At 29.5% G+C, this 17,608-nt stretch overlaps 1 protein-coding gene across 1 annotated transcript in view; it reads right to left on the bottom strand.

Moving 5' to 3' along the window:
* Nucleotides 1–258: 258 nt before the first annotated feature.
* LOC111623582 (flap endonuclease 1-like) overlaps nucleotides 259–17,608 on the bottom strand; it is a 55,953-nt gene continuing 38,603 nt past the window's right edge. Inside the window, exons 10-12 of the mRNA XM_023366209.1 lie at nucleotides 10,696–10,760; nucleotides 3,662–3,776; nucleotides 259–869 (exon numbers count right to left, since the gene is read on the bottom strand). Coding sequence (XP_023221977.1) covers nucleotides 798–869; nucleotides 3,662–3,776; nucleotides 10,696–10,760 — 252 coding nt within the window. The 3' untranslated portion in view covers nucleotides 259–797. The remainder of the gene's footprint in view (nucleotides 870–3,661; nucleotides 3,777–10,695; nucleotides 10,761–17,608) is intronic.

Raw genomic sequence — 17,608 nt, 5'->3', positions numbered from 1 at the left:
ATTAATTAAAATTATTAAAGAAAGACCCAGTATACAAGAAAATGATATGGGAAAATGAACAAGATATGGGTTCATTTGAATAAAAAGATTTATTCGAATAATGGTTAACTGAGTTACTTTAATTATTTAGCAAAACAGTCACAATTGCCGCCTTCTCGTTACTTAAATCATCCATCTCGAAAAGTGACCTCTGAACGAAAGAGTTTTTTTCTGCAATACATGACGTCAATTGTTCAATGGAGGAACTCAACGGAAAATTCACTGTTGAGTCAGCTGTTGAATATAGAAACGTACGGCAAGAGTGTCTAGTTCATACCCTACTTTTAGAACTTTTGAGATAAACAGTATCATTAAATTCACAAGAAAGGAAATTGAGTTACATGTCAAGCTTTATCATCTTTAAAGATAACTTTATTCCTCTTCCCCAGTTGTTTATTGAAAATCTTAAATATCCATTATAATAAAATAATGTATACAATGTTATTTAAGTCAGCAAATAACTACTGTGTATTCTTATTTATAACTGAATGTCTGTATACAATGTCAAAAGCAACATAATTAATAAATAGTTGTAAAATTCAAAACACATTGAAACTGACAATTAACAAATTCTTACTTATTAATTTTTTCAAATATATATTTGAATTAATTTTCAAATTATGTAATATTACATTTATCAGATGCATCATAAAGTAAAATAAAATTTGAGTAAACAGGATAATAGTTTGAATTTCTAATTCAAATAAAAAAATTGTTTTTTTCAGAATTTTCTCAACAATTTATAAACACACAATACTCTATTTTGCTTTTTTACTTCTTCCTCGGTTTGATGTTTTAGATTTCTTTAAAGGTAATGATGGTTGCTGCACCTGAAAAAAATTAATATTTAAATAAGATATGAAGAATATGTTCTTTTGATAATGCAACACAGATAAAATATTATAAATGTAAAATATTAGCAAAATACAGTTAATTACTTGCATTAAATGTTTTCAAATATACTGTATTAACATAACAATGACAAATGTACTAGCCACTGTGGTAACTTTGCTAAATTACTTTAGCACTCTTTTTTAAAAATCCCACTGTTAAAGGTGCATTAAGTAATTCAGTTATTGAAATAATATTCATGATACAAAAAATATTTTATACACTAGAAAAAACTAAATAGCTGCTTATAGATGTCCAATAGTAGTTTTATTTTACTGAATTATTGTCTATTTTTAAAGCTACTGAAAGAGCTACTTTAGTTACATATTTAAGCAATTTGATGTAACTGCTATCCCTAAAATGATGATATATATGTTTTATGTGATGACCAAACATTTCTAATTAGTTACTGTCAGTGTTACCTAATTCATATACACAATCTTACTTCTCATAACATAATCTGATCATCTTAATCTATACTTCCTCTGTTTTTATCACCAATATCAGTTGTACTTAGTGAAAGATGATCAAAAATCATCTATTACTTTATTAATTTAGCTAAAGATTTCATCTTTCTACCTCTTCTAATCTGTAAATCTGCATCTTTCTGCATCATCATCATCATCTAATTTTTGACTGCTGTAAATAAAAGGATCACTTTTCCAACAACAAAAATGATTGGACACACATGCATGGGATATCCCATGTGAAATCTGGCTAGTTGTCAGCTGAGTGACTTGAAATCATTCAGATGATTGAACATGCCTAAGCATAAAAGTGGGGAGTAGGATGTTTAGGGAGATAGTTTGGGAGATTTTGACAGTGTGTGCATGTACAGTACAGTTCTGAAGCTGTAATGGATCATGAATAGGAATCAGAAGACTGTTGGCAGGGAATTTGATGTTTGAGGAAATGATAAAAAATGGGAGATGCCAAGAGTAAAAAAAACTGACATCCAGCAATGCCATCAACCCACCATCAAAATCAGAGCCAATGAAGCCAGCAAACAATAACTGTATGATATTGTAAGAATTGTAACTCATTCTTTCTCCATTAATCAGTAACTGAGCTACAATGAGCTTTAATAAATAGTTTTTTCTTTTAACCTACTGACTGAGCATCATCTCTTCCATCTAGATCCAAATGATGCTACTACTCCTTCCAGAAAGATGTGCCATAAAAATTAAAGTGAGAAACCATGGAGTAGCCACCATTCAAGTCATTAATTTAATGATGGCAAATCATTAACAGATCACCAACAGACACAGGAACCTGACAGACGTCTTTTCTTTATTCCTAACATTTCAATCAATATATCATAATTGATCTAACTATTATCCTATAATATTTCTTTTTTTTTGCAATGAAAAAATTTCAATTGAACTGAAAACTTGCTAGTCCACCTTCACATTTAGAATTAGATATGAATAGATATATAATGATAATATTAATAACTTTATCTGTTTGTAAATCTTCCTTCTTACCTTGAGATTTAATTTTATCCCTTACTTTTAACATCCTACATCTATAAATTCCATAAACTGTTTTCTACCTATTGATTTTTAAACTTCTATGCTAACTTATCTTTAACCTTTACTAGCTCTTTCTATCTTCAGTAATCAAATACATATAACATACACTAATTCTTCTCTGAGTACTTTCAATGAAACCATCTGTTGCTTATATATATATATACAGTAATACCTCGACTTACGCTACCCCGACTTACGCGAACTCTGTGTTACACGATTTTCAAATCTCGTCAATTCGCTTGAGCACCATGCAACCCTTGATTACTCCCTCCCCCCACACTATTGTTCAGCTTACAAGTTCGGATGTGTCGCGCGGAATCGACACAGCTACAATTTATTTTGTGTTATTTATTTCTGTGTTTGTTATATCTACGGAGACTCGAGAGACTCTATGTGGTGATTTCTTGTAACCGTGAACGAATCAAAAGACAACATAAGATTAACGAGAACATTTATTAGCTTACATACATCCAACTTGGATTTTATACAAATTGCGAAATTATACCCCGACTTATGCGAATTCCACTTACGTGGTTATCACTCAGTCCCACCTATCGTGTAAGTTTGGGGTATCATTGTATATATAATGAATCATTTATAGTCAGTGTATTAAGTATCAGCTTTTACTCTGTTTTTGTAACACACTATCCTATTCTAGAACCCCTCTACATATTCTTCCCATACTTTTCTAACAGTATCCTATATTCATTTCCTAGGAACTAAACTAAATCTTTTCTATATCTATTTAAAATGTATATAATGATTATCTCCACCAATTGTTGAATATGCAATGGTCACCAAACACAAACATTTAAATGAAATATAAAGTTTAAATTGTATATGTTCTGAGATATAAAAAAAAAATAAATGAAAACATCCTTGTTCACTAAATAATACTTGGAGTAATTTAAGGTATTAGTTTTTATCTTGATATTCTTCCTCAGTTCCTCAGTAATTTCTTTACAAATCATGCATTAAAATTTTATTAGCTATTTTAAATTTTGCTTTGCCATGATACATTAGTTGTAAAATTGTTATTCTTGGTAAATAGTTAAATATATTTGTTTTTATACAGAAAGTTTTATATATTTTAAATTTCAAAATTTTACTATATGCATAAAATACAACTTGTTGATAATTATAATTTAATATTTATATATTAACAAACAATTTGAATTGAATTTAAAAAATCTATTTACTTTTCTTTTAACAGGACTTGATGGAACTACTTTAAAGAAAGAGTCCAATCGACCTTGTGTACTTCCATGACGACCTTTCATTAATTTTTTTGTTCCATTTTTTACTCTATCTTCACTGAAATGTAAATTACAATAAACAATGCATCATATTATAAGTAATTTAATTAAGATTATATTTAATTACTGTATTCACTCAAATATAAGATGCCATTCAATCTAAGAAAAACCTTAATTTCTACACACTCATCCACAGATTTTTTTTCAACTGATTCTGTTGACAAATCTGCTCAGTATTTAGTGATTGTAAGTTACATATCACTGTCTTCTGCAGTATCAAAGTCAGAAACCTCTTCAATTTTCATGTTAGGTTCTGAATCAACACTGGATTTGATGTATACATCCTTCCACATAAAATCCACATTGCTGTTTAAAGCATTAGAAATGGAACATTTCTTGAAAGAGTTATGCACAACTTTCCTCTGGGATTTTCATCCAGTATTTACAATGTTACTGTAATAGACTAATGAGATTGAGCTAAACTGACTTCTTATAATATTTGTAATAGTAAATATTTAAGACAAAAATAAGACCTGTCAATAATTATGCCAATGAATCTAAGACCTATCTTAATTTTCAGAGATATTAAAATTCGAAAAAAGTGCATCTTACATTTGAATAAATATATTTTAAAATAAAAAATTATCAACAAATATTAAATCATGCACCTATTCCAATTTTACTAAATGTAAAATTCAGCTAATCAAACAATAATATATGAGTAACTACACTGGTGTGCAAAACTTAAGCAACAATATAATTTTTAAGCAGACAGCTATGAAATTGTAGAAAAGAGCTTGTTGCGACAGTACAATGAGCACACAATTCAGTAGAAAGGCGATTCGTATGCAGGAAGATGACATCACAGGTGATGTGAGGGTATGCAAAATGTGTGCAATCAGCATGCACAGTGCAAGACTGCAATAAGAAGGTGGCTTTGATTCCATACTGTATGTATGCGTTCTATTCATTTTTGCACTAGTATCCTTTCTCCATCCTTTAAGTACAAAATACTGTCTCTATATTCTGGATTTCATGACTCTCAGCTGATTTCTTGCAGAGTTACAGAAAAAAACAATTGTTGCTTAAGTTTTGCACACCAGTTTCAGAAATTGAAAGGAAACGTGAATTCATTTGTAGTTACTCAAAATTATAATAAATTTCTGGAAATATTTTATGATTACTGAAATCAGAACCAAACAATTTCAAATGAAAGTATCAGGCTATTAGCCCAATACTTTACGTCAATTATTTTGTTCCGATTAATATCATCAGGTTGTGAGATGTTTATAACTTATATGATTACATGAAAATTTAGGCTTCAGATATGTAAAATATAGAGTTTGAAAAACTATTATTATATAAGCCTTTTCAACAAAATCTGATATTAGAAAAGATTTATTACACCACCACTCAGATATTAATTCTTTGAAAATGAATCTCGTATACTGTGCAACCTCGCTTAACGAGCATAATTCATTCCAGCATAATGCAAAACACTCGTTAAGTGAAACAATTTTTCTCGTATTATTGTACATTTTACATACGTGTTTCATGTTGAAAAAATATTTGAGTATTTTATGTATAACGTTTATTCAAAGAAAATTATACAATATACATTGTTAAGGAGTCATCATCATCTTTTCTTCTATAACAGAATGAACCAACCTGAAATGCAAATTCAATTTGCAGGGGGAAAAAAAAAATCACAGATAATATGTCTGATAAACATGCCAAGCAATATGCCAAATTCTTGGGCTATGTAAAGGCTATAATTAAATATTAGAAATTAATTAATTTGACTACAGGTCAGATTGAGATGTCAAATTTAATATGAGATGGCAGCATAACTGCCATCTCATATTAAATTTAATGACCAATTCTAAATTAGCCCAAGAATTTGACATATCGTTTGGTGTGTTTATTATATAACAAGCTACGGTTGTTGATGTTTATATATAATGTGTGTGAACACAAGTTTGGAAAAATGTGTGATCACAAGCAACACTAAAATGCTAGCAGAACAAGTGCTAAACGTAGACTAATAGAGCATGTGCACAATCCAGGACTTCTCCTCTCCTTGTCACTCGTTAAGTGAGTCAATTTTTTACAGTTTGTTTTGCTCATTGTGCAAAGTGCTCGTTAAGTGAGGTTCCACTGTACAGTGCTCTGCCCTTTCAGTTAATCTGGCAAATTGACATTCAAAATAAGGATTCTTATAAACTGTTTTGTTCCCCTATTTCCAGTTATAAAAATAATAATGCACAAACAAAAATCAGAAATACTTTCCATCTCTGTAGCATAGAAAGAATTCAGAAATTGAATTTTAAAATATTTTAGCTTCTGTTGTTATAATCAGAAACAGGAAGTTAATAACCAATATAAAACAAGGATCTACAGATTAGTATAGCATATATAATAAAACTAAATTTCAATTGCTTACAAGGAAATATGAATGTGCTGCTATATTAGAAAGCTTTTTGATTATCTATCGATATTTCACTTTCAAAAAGATTTATGATTTCTAACCTTTTGTGCATCTATCATTATGCATAAAAAAAGTGTATTATATAACTTGCAAAGAATATATCCAGTTCTCAACTTACAACCAGTGGTGATATTCAGTGGGTTCGTACAGGTTTGGCTGAACCCATTGTTAACATTTTCAAAGTTTTCTGAACCTTGTTAAACACACGAAACATTTCTCAGTGGTTTTGTTTCTTTTAAAAAATATATTAAAATATATGTATTATGCTCTGTAACACTACTAAACTAGAGCCTTATACCCCGTTCACCTTGGTGCGACCTCACTCAAATGTTTCAATCTCGACTGAAATCAGGCTCAATCGCGATTGACTCGAGAGTTCTTGAAACTAGATCCAGTCATAAGAGAGATCCCACAATCCCACGCGCGCGAGAAAGTACAAGATGGCTGTGGAACACGTGTCGGGCTATCTACAGCAAAATAAAAAAGATATTGTATTTCAAGAGACGATGACATCTGTCTATTATTAGATATATCGCAAGAAAAAGTATTGTATTTATTTCTAACCAAAACTTCCATTTTATTTGTCGGTGTTCATGACTCTTATCATAATTTCTAGTAGTTATGTTAGTTTATCATTGCGTGTAATATCCAAGTTCTTCTCAAGTTGACTGTGCACAGGCAGTCAGTCAACTTGAGAAAAAAATTGTTAAGGAAAAATTTTCTGTTAGAGAACCCTTTGTTAAATATTTTGAATATCACCACTACTTAAAACCACCTGTACTTATGATGGCCAAAACTAGCACAACAAAAAAATTATTTTAAGTGCAAACAACTTACTAATGACATAGTACCATTTATTAAATGTTAAATGTAGTGTATACTGTAGTGGACAACAAACTGTATATAAAAAGTAGTATATTCATTTTTACTATCGCTCAGATTTACATCACTTTAAAAACTGAATTAAAAAATAAAAAAAAAAGAACCAACTGCAGAACTACTTAGCCTGAAAAAAAAATTATTCCATACAAAGATTACAATACTCTCTCAATATTTTTGGTTTCATTGAAAATGGTTGATTACTTGTGTTTCAACTAATCTTTAAGTAATAATACCAATTAATCAAAATATTAACATTAGCTTGAAGTTCAGTATGCCTAAACACTATTTGAAAGAAAATGATTTCACTAAATAATAATAGTTTTCCTTATGATTTTTTAAAGCAATTTTCTTCCTTTTTCAATAAACTTCACAGATATCCACCGATTTGTACATGCACTGTGCACTGGCTGTATAAAACTTCTAATGTTCATAACTTCTGATAGGTACTGTACATCTTTTGAAAAATGTTTTAGATAAAAATTTGTTTGTTTTTGATACCAAATCATGATATAAAATGAAAGATAGCAATTTCTATTTATGAAAATGAAGATGACCCTATTTTCACCAATTGTAGAACCATCTATAATGGAAACAATAGCCCCATCTTATACTTCAAAGGGTCACAACATTTTTGGTTTAACGAATTTTTTGTAGAATGTGTATCTTTTGAGTTATTCCAGTGGACTGATTAAAATGGACCACATGTATAAGCTTATGCATGATGTTTGGAACTATACTCAATTATCACCATTATAATTACAGTGGTACCTCAGGATATGAACACCCCAGCATATGAAATTTTCAGGATGACATGAAATTCGAACATATTTTTGCTCCACAATACAAACAAAAACTCACCATACGATGTTACATTAGTTCTCAGCGCCATTTTTTATTCACTTCTGTTCATTGGTCTCAGTCCGCGTGTTTGCTTCGTCATGGAAGGATCTTGCTCGATAAAGGAAATCTTGAAATATTATCAGAAAGTGACTGATTTTATTGAAAAGAAACATCCTGAAAAGGTTCACACTGGCCGTATTGCTGCTTGAAGTAATGACATTTGCCTAAGTCATTTTAGAAACATTTTAAAAAGTAGGCAAAACCAAACCTCTTTGGATAGATATTTTACCAAGCAACCTCTTTCCAGTGAAAGTGCTGGATGGAAGTGAAGGAAAGAAAGCAAAAAGCAGTGAATAAAAATTAAAAAAAGAAAATATAAAAACCACTAATTTTTTAAATCTTTTCTAGGCTATTTTTAAGTTATTGTTACGTTATGTTATGTAAGTTAAGTTTTAGTACCATTTCCCTTCTCCCTCTCTTCCGCCACCAGTTTATACCTCCACCGTCATCTATCCTCAAAGGTAAAGTGCAAATAAAACTACATTTTTTTTAATCAATTATTATTCTATTATGGTTATTTACAACTACAAAATGCATTTTTCAGTGTTTTCCTTACTAAAGTTTTTTTTTCCAATATACTATCAATACTTAGCTTTAATTTGAGTGTGTTTTTTGTGCTGGAATGGATTATTTGGTTTTACATGGAATCATATGGGAAAAAATGATTCACCTTATGGCATTTTCATGATACGATATCAGTTTCAGAATGGATTAATTTCATATCCTGAGGTACTACTGTATACGAAAAATGATGGAGAAGATACATCAAGCAAGATATATGTAAATATATATGAATAGAACAGTGAAAAAACTGTTTGAAGATCAGAAACAAATATTTTATATTTATTTTCTTGAATATATGTAAGCAGAAATGCCAACTATGGATTTAGAATATTTGACTTGAACCTTTTCTGTGTGCTATTCTCTTCTCAGATGTTAAATAAGAATCTTTAGTGTTTTTTTTTTAATGAAATTTGGCACAGAATGAAACTGTCCTACTATGTTCTTTATATGTCTTACTAATTTGCAAATTTAAAAATATGATTTGTAGAAAGTTTACTTAGGCAGTACCTTTGGATCTTTGGCAGTTAGGTTATCATAGGATATAGAAATAAATATCAGGTCAGTCCATAAGTTCGTGCGTATTTTATGATCTTGAGAAAAATCTTGTTTTGCTGTTAAAAATGTCAGTCTAATGTGATACTTTTTACACTGAAGTGTTAAATTGGATCTCATTCATATAATACTGTTCAGAATTGGGAACATTTCAGTTGTTTATTTTCGTTAAAATGGAAGTAACAGATGAATATAAGAGACATGTTTTATACTTTTTATTTTTAAGTGATGAGAATGCTACAAATGCAGCCAAAAAATTAAATACTGTTCATAATCAAACTGTAATTAGTGTAAGGACTGCGCAGAAGTGGTTTGAAAGATTTAGAAATAATGATTTTAGTGTGGAGGATAAGGCTCGTACTGGAAGACCCGTTGACTTTGATGATGATGCTCTCTCTGCACTAGTTGAAGCAGAACCATCTTTAACAGTTGATGAAATTGCGGAACGTTTAAATTCATCCCATGGAACTGTTCATAGACATCTACAACAAATCGGAAAAGTTTCAAAGCTAGGAAAATGGATACCACATGAACTGTCAATAGCTAACTGACAACAACGTCAACTGCTCAACTCAAAAGCTTCAACTGGGAAATTTTACCTCATCCACCATATTTGCCAGATATTGCTCCCAGTGATTATCATCTTTTTCGGAGTTTGCAGAATTTTTTAAAAGGAAAAACTTTTGAGGATGAGAACAATGTAAAAAAGGCTATTTCTGAATATTTTGATTCAAAACCGAAATCATTTTACAAAGACGGGATTAAAAAGCTACCATCAAGATGGCAAGAAATTGTACAAAATAATGGTGAATACATTATAGATTGAAATAAAATTTAATTAAAATTTTTTGTTGCTTTTTTTGTAGATAAAAATGTGCACGAACTTATGGACTGACCTGATAGAAACACTATTGTACTAGCAGAATATGCATTGTATGAAAATTTGGAAATTGACTAGAAGCAACAATCAATGGTATGCTTGGCACAACCAGCTCTCTGTTTCAGAACTTTTCACAGCAACTAGTAAAAATAAATTTTAATTAATAAAAAAGTCAGAAGAAGCATTGAGCCCATAGATATGAACACACTGCTGAAACAATATTTATTTAATTTATAATATTCTTTTACTTTATATGTCTCAAGTTTCAAAAAAGTCTATTCAAATTTTTTGTGGAACTGGCATGAAGCCAAGAAATTTTAAAGATTCAAAAGTTAAACTGATTAATTCAAAGTTTTTAATTCATTTTTAGATCTAAAGATAAGCTAAAAAAGCATGAAAACATGAAATTCTATGAAAAAGACTTCTATAAACTAAAAAGGCTATGAAATATATATATGTATAATATAATGAGAAATTCTTCAACAAAAACAAAAAATAACATTAAGTTAAAAAAAACACTTAAATAATTCAGTGAAACCTAGCAAAAATCCAAGTAAAAGATCACAAGATTTAAAATTGTATTAAAATTTTTATGTATTTTTCAGCACATCATTTATTGTAATCTATGAAATAATTATTTTAAGTATAAATTATTTCTTTTCTTTTAGTTTCAAATAATACATATATTATATATAGATATGTTATATATACCTAAATCCTTTATCACCACATAAGAATTTGACTAAACCTTCTTCATCAGGATCAGTCCATTTCAGCTAAAATAAAAAGTTTTAAATTTATAAAATTCTACACGTTAAAGTTGTATACTTTTTAATGTCAACAATATAGAATTACAAATTGTTTAACTATTGATATAAGATACATTAATATTGTTAAACAATAAATATTCAGAATAAATATTTACCTAAAATATTTCACAATAATAATAATAATATATTTAAAATTTTACTTGTTGAAATACTAAAATAATTGAATAAAAATTTCCAAAATAAATTTAAAATGATTATAATGTTTAAATAAATATCATCATCATCCACAATAAATAAAAGTGCAAGAAAAATATATTTTCATTTTTATTTGTTAATTCCTAGAAACACAAGCTATATGGCCCATCACAGTCTAGCCTACTACAGATGGGCCTGACCTGCAATAGGAATTGTTCAGATGAGTGAGATATAGAGGAACAATACCTCTGATCTGTACCCATTCCAGATTTTGAGTGCCTGAATTGATTTGAACTCCAATTATTCACAGCAGACTGATATTTTGTCATATTGGCTATGGTTACCTTTGCGTTCTAATTGAACATGTACTGTACATTGGAGTATGTACAATTTATTATTATTATTATTATTTATTATTTTACATTACAATAAAATCTTTAAAAAAATCAATTTTGTGTTGTTTAAAGTTTTTAAAAAGTCATCTCAGGAACTGGTACTCTCTCTTTCTCTCATCATATTGTATATTTTGATTGAGTCTTATACTTTAAATTTTTTAACAGCTGCCATTTCTCCACTAATTGTACTTTAATCCTTTGATGAGTGGGTTTACATAAGAATGCATTGTCAGAATATAAAAAAATATATTATATTTCCTTATATTTTAAATTAACATTAGTACAGTGGGTGATCGGTTAATGAACAGATCGGATAACGAACACTTTCGCAAAAGATTTTTATGTTCGGACAACGAACACATGATCGGATANTGGTAAATAGTTAAATATATTTGTTTTTATACAGAAAGTTTTATATATTTTAAATTTCAAAATTTTACTATATGCATAAAATACAACTTGTTGATAATTATAATTTAATATTTATATATTAACAAACAATTTGAATTGAATTTAAAAAATCTATTTACTTTTCTTTTAACAGGACTTGATGGAACTACTTTAAAGAAAGAGTCCAATCGACCTTGTGTACTTCCATGACGACCTTTCATTAATTTTTTTGTTCCATTTTTTACTCTATCTTCACTGAAATGTAAATTACAATAAACAATGCATCATATTATAAGTAATTTAATTAAGATTATATTTAATTACTGTATTCACTCAAATATAAGATGCCATTCAATCTAAGAAAAACCTTAATTTCTACACACTCATCCACAGATTTTTTTTCAACTGATTCTGTTGACAAATCTGCTCAGTATTTAGTGATTGTAAGTTACATATCACTGTCTTCTGCAGTATCAAAGTCAGAAACCTCTTCAATTTTCATGTTAGGTTCTGAATCAACACTGGATTTGATGTATACATCCTTCCACATAAAATCCACATTGCTGTTTAAAGCATTAGAAATGGAACATTTCTTGAAAGAGTTATGCACAACTTTCCTCTGGGATTTTCATCCAGTATTTACAATGTTACTGTAATAGACTAATGAGATTGAGCTAAACTGACTTCTTATAATATTTGTAATAGTAAATATTTAAGACAAAAATAAGACCTGTCAATAATTATGCCAATGAATCTAAGACCTATCTTAATTTTCAGAGATATTAAAATTCGAAAAAAGTGCATCTTACATTTGAATAAATATATTTTAAAATAAAAAATTATCAACAAATATTAAATCATGCACCTATTCCAATTTTACTAAATGTAAAATTCAGCTGATCAAACAATAATATATGAGTAACTACACTGGTGTGCAAAACTTAAGCAACAATATAATTTTTAAGCAGACAGCTATGAAATTGTAGAAAAGAGCTTGTTGCGACAGTACAATGAGCACACAATTCAGTAGAAAGGCGATTCGTATGCAGGAAGATGACATCACAGGTGATGTGAGGGTATGCAAAATGTGTGCAATCAGCATGCACAGTGCAAGACTGCAATAAGAAGGTGGCTTTGATTCCATACTGTATGTATGCGTTCTATTCATTTTTGCACTAGTATCCTTTCTCCATCCTTTAAGTACAAAATACTGTCTCTATATTCTGGATTTCATGACTCTCAGCTGATTTCTTGCAGAGTTACAGAAAAAAACAATTGTTGCTTAAGTTTTGCACACCAGTTTCAGAAATTGAAAGGAAACGTGAATTCGTTTGTAGTTACTCAAAATTATAATAAATTTCTGGAAATATTTTATGATTACTGAAATCAGAACCAAACAATTTCAAATGAAAGTATCAGGCTATTAGCCCAATACTTTACGTCAATTATTTTGTTCCGATTAATATCATCAGGTTGTGAGATGTTTATAACTTATATGATTACATGAAAATTTAGGCTTCAGATATGTAAAATATAGAGTTTGAAAAACTATTATTATATAAGCCTTTTCAACAAAATCTGATATTAGAAAAGATTTATTACACCACCACTCAGATATTAATTCTTTGAAAATGAATCTCGTATACTGTGCAACCTCGCTTAACGAGCATAATTCATTCCAGCATAATGCAAAACACTCGTTAAGTGAAACAATTTTTCTCGTATTATTGTAAATTTTACATACGTGTTTCATGTTGAAAAAATATTTGAGTATTTTATGTATAACGTTTATTCAAAGAAAATTATACAATATACATTGTTAAGGAGTCATCATCATCTTTTCTTCTATAACAGAATGAACCAACCTGAAATGCAAATTCAATTTGCAGGGGGAAAAAAAAAATCACAGATAATATGTCTGATAAACATGCCAAACAATATGCCAAATTCTTGGGCTATGTAAAGGCTATAATTAAATATTAGAAATTAATTAATTTGACTACAGGTCAGATTGAGATGTCAAATTTAATATGAGATGGCAGCATAACTGCCATCTCATATTAAATTTAATGACCAATTCTAAATTAGCCCAAGAATTTGACATATCGTTTGGTGTGTTTATTATATAACAAGCTACGGTTGTTGATGTTTATATATAATGTGTGTGAACACAAGTTTGGAAAAATGTGTGATCACAAGCAACACTAAAATGCTAGCAGAACAAGTGCTAAACGTAGACTAATAGAGCATGTGCACAATCCAGGACTTCTCCTCTCCTTGTCACTCGTTAAGTGAGTCAATTTTTTACAGTTTGTTTTGCTCATTGTGCAAAGTGCTCGTTAAGTGAGGTTCCACTGTACAGTGCTCTGCCCTTTCAGTTAATCTGGCAAATTGACATTCAAAATAAGGATTCTTATAAACTGTTTTGTTCCCCTATTTCCAGTTATAAAAATAATAATGCACAAACAAAAATCAGAAATACTTTCCATCTCTGTAGCATAGAAAGAATTCAGAAATTGAATTTTAAAATATTTTAGCTTCTGTTGTTATAATCAGAAACAGGAAGTTAATAACCAATATAAAACAAGGATCTACAGATTAGTATAGCATATATAATAAAACTAAATTTCAATTGCTTACAAGGAAATATGAATGTGCTGCTATATTAGAAAGCTTTTTGATTATCTATCGATATTTCACTTTCAAAAAGATTTATGATTTCTAACCTTTTGTGCATCTATCATTATGCATAAAAAAAGTGTATTATATAACTTGCAAAGAATATATCCAGTTCTCAACTTACAACCAGTGGTGGTATTCAGTGGGTTCGTACAGGTTTGGCTGAACCCATTGTTAACATTTTCAAAGTTTTCTGAACCTTGTTAAACACACGAAACATTTCTCAGTGGTTTTGTTTCTTTTAAAAAATATATTAAAATATATGTATTATGCTCTGTAACACTACTAAACTAGAGCCTTATACCCCGTTCACCTTGGTGCGACCTCACTCAAATGTTTCAATCTCGACTGAAATCAGGCTCAATCGCGATTGACTCGAGAGTTCTTGAAACTAGATCCAGTCATAAGAGAGATCCCACAATCCCACGCGCGCGAGAAAGTACAAGATGGCTGTGGAACACGTGTCGGGCTATCTACAGCAAAATAAAAAAGATATTGTATTTCAAGAGACGATGACATCTGTCTATTATTAGATATATCGCAAGAAAAAGTATTGTATTTATTTCTAACCAAAACTTCCATTTTATTTGTCGGTGTTCATGACTCTTATCATAATTTCTAGTAGTTATGTTAGTTTATCATTGCGTGTAATATCCAAGTTCTTCTCAAGTTGACTGTGCACAGGCAGTCAGTCAACTTGAGAAAAAAATTGTTAAGGAAAAATTTTCTGTTAGAGAACCCTTTGTTAAATATTTTGAATATCACCACTACTTAAAACCACCTGTACTTATGATGGCCAAAACTAGCACAACAAAAAAATTATTTTAAGTGCAAACAACTTACTAATGACATAGTACCATTTATTAAATGTTAAATGTAGTGTATACTGTAGTGGACAACAAACTGTATATAAAAAGTAGTATATTCATTTTTACTATCGCTCAGATTTACATCACTTTAAAAACTGAATTAAAAAATAAAAAAAAAGAACCAACTGCAGAACTACTTAGCCTGAAAAAAAAATTATTCCATACAAAGATTACAATACTCTCTCAATATTTTTGGTTTCATTGAAAATGGTTGATTACTTGTGTTTCAACTAATCTTTAAGTAATAATACCAATTAATCAAAATATTAACATTAGCTTGAAGTTCAGTATGCCTAAACACTATTTGAAAGAAAATGATTTCACTAAATAATAATAGTTTTCCTTATGATTTTTTAAAGCAATTTTCTTCCTTTTTCAATAAACTTCACAGATATCCACCGATTTGTACATGCACTGTGCACTGGCTGTATAAAACTTCTAATGTTCATAACTTCTGATAGGTACTGTACATCTTTTGAAAAATGTTTTAGATAAAAATTTGTTTGTTTTTGATACCAAATCATAATATAAAATGAAAGATAGCAATTTCTATTTATGAAAATGAAGATGACCCTATTTTCACCAATTGTAGAACCATCTATAATGGAAACAATAGCCCCATCTTATACTTCAAAGGGTCACAACATTTTTGGTTTAACGAATTTTTTGTAGAATGTGTATCTTTTGAGTTATTCCAGTGGACTGATTAAAATGGACCACATGTATAAGCTTATGCATGATGTTTGGAACTATACTCAATTATCACCATTATAATTACAGTGGTACCTCAGGATATGAACACCCCAGCATATGAAATTTTCAGGATGACATGAAATTCGAACATATTTTTGCTCCACAATACAAACAAAAACTCACCATACGATGTTACATTAGTTCTCAGCGCCATTTTTTATTCACTTCTGTTCATTGGTCTCAGTCCGCGTGTTTGCTTCGTCATGGAAGGATCTTGCTCGATAAAGGAAATCTTGAAATATTATCAGAAAGTGACTGATTTTATTGAAAAGAAACATCCTGAAAAGGTTCACACTGGCCGTATTGCTGCTTGAAGTAATGACATTTGCCTAAGTCATTTTAGAAACATTTTAAAAAGTAGGCAAAACCAAACCTCTTTGGATAGATATTTTACCAAGCAACCTCTTTCCAGTGAAAGTGCTGGATGGAAGTGAAGGAAAGAAAGCAAAAAGCAGTGAATAAAAATTAAAAAAAGAAAATATAAAAACAACACTAATTTTTTAAATCTTTTCTAGGCTATTTTTAAGTTATTGTTACGTTATGTTATGTAAGTTAAGTTTTAGTACCATTTCCCTTCTCCCTCTCTTCCGCCACCAGTTTATACCTCCACCGTCATCTATCCTCAAAGGTAAAGTGCAAATAAAACTACATTTTTTTTAATCAATTATTATTCTATTATGGTTATTTACAACTACAAAATGCATTTTTCAGTGTTTTCCTTACTAAAGTTTTTTTTTCCAATATACTATCAATACTTAGCTTTAATTTGAGTGTGTTTTTTGTGCTGGAATGGATTATTTGGTTTTACATGGAATCATATGGGAAAAAATGATTCACCTTATGGCATTTTCATGATACGATATCAGTTTCAGAATGGATTAATTTCATATCCTGAGGTACTACTGTATACGAAAAATGATGGAGAAGATACATCAAGCAAGATATATGTAAATATATATGAATAGAACAGTGAAAAAACTGTTTGAAGATCAGAAACAAATATTTTATATTTATTTTCTTGAATATATGTAAGCAGAAATGCCAACTATGGATTTAGAATATTTGACTTGAACCTTTTCTGTGTGCTATTCTCTTCTCAGATGTTAAATAAGAATCTTTAGTGTTTTTTTTTTAATGAAATTTGGCACAGAATGAAACTGTCCTACTATGTTCTTTATATGTCTTACTAATTTGCAAATTTAAAAATATGATTTGTAGAAAGTTTACTTAGGCAGTACCTTTGGATCTTTGGCAGTTAGGTTATCATAGGATATAGAAATAAATATCAGGTCAGTCCATAAGTTCGTGCGTATTTTATGATCTTGAGAAAAATCTTGTTTTGCTGTTAAAAATGTCAGTCTAATGTGATACTTTTTACACTGAAGTGTTAAATTGGATCTCATTCATATAATACTGTTCAGAATTGGGAACATTTCAGTTGTTTATTTTCGTTAAAATGGAAGTAACAGATGAATATAAGAAACATGTTTTATACTTTTTATTTTTAAGTGATGAGAATGCTACAAATGCAGCCAAAAAATTAAATACTGTTCATAATCAAACTGTAATTAGT

This window comes from Centruroides sculpturatus, unplaced genomic scaffold (genome assembly GCF_000671375.1).
Source record: "Centruroides sculpturatus isolate CEXI.00-Female unplaced genomic scaffold, Cexi_2.0 scaffold16, whole genome shotgun sequence".
In the NCBI taxonomy this organism is placed as follows: domain Eukaryota; kingdom Metazoa; phylum Arthropoda; class Arachnida; order Scorpiones; family Buthidae; genus Centruroides; species Centruroides sculpturatus.
The sequence above is the reverse complement of the archived record's forward strand: the minus strand, read 5'-3'. Positions and strand labels throughout refer to the sequence as shown.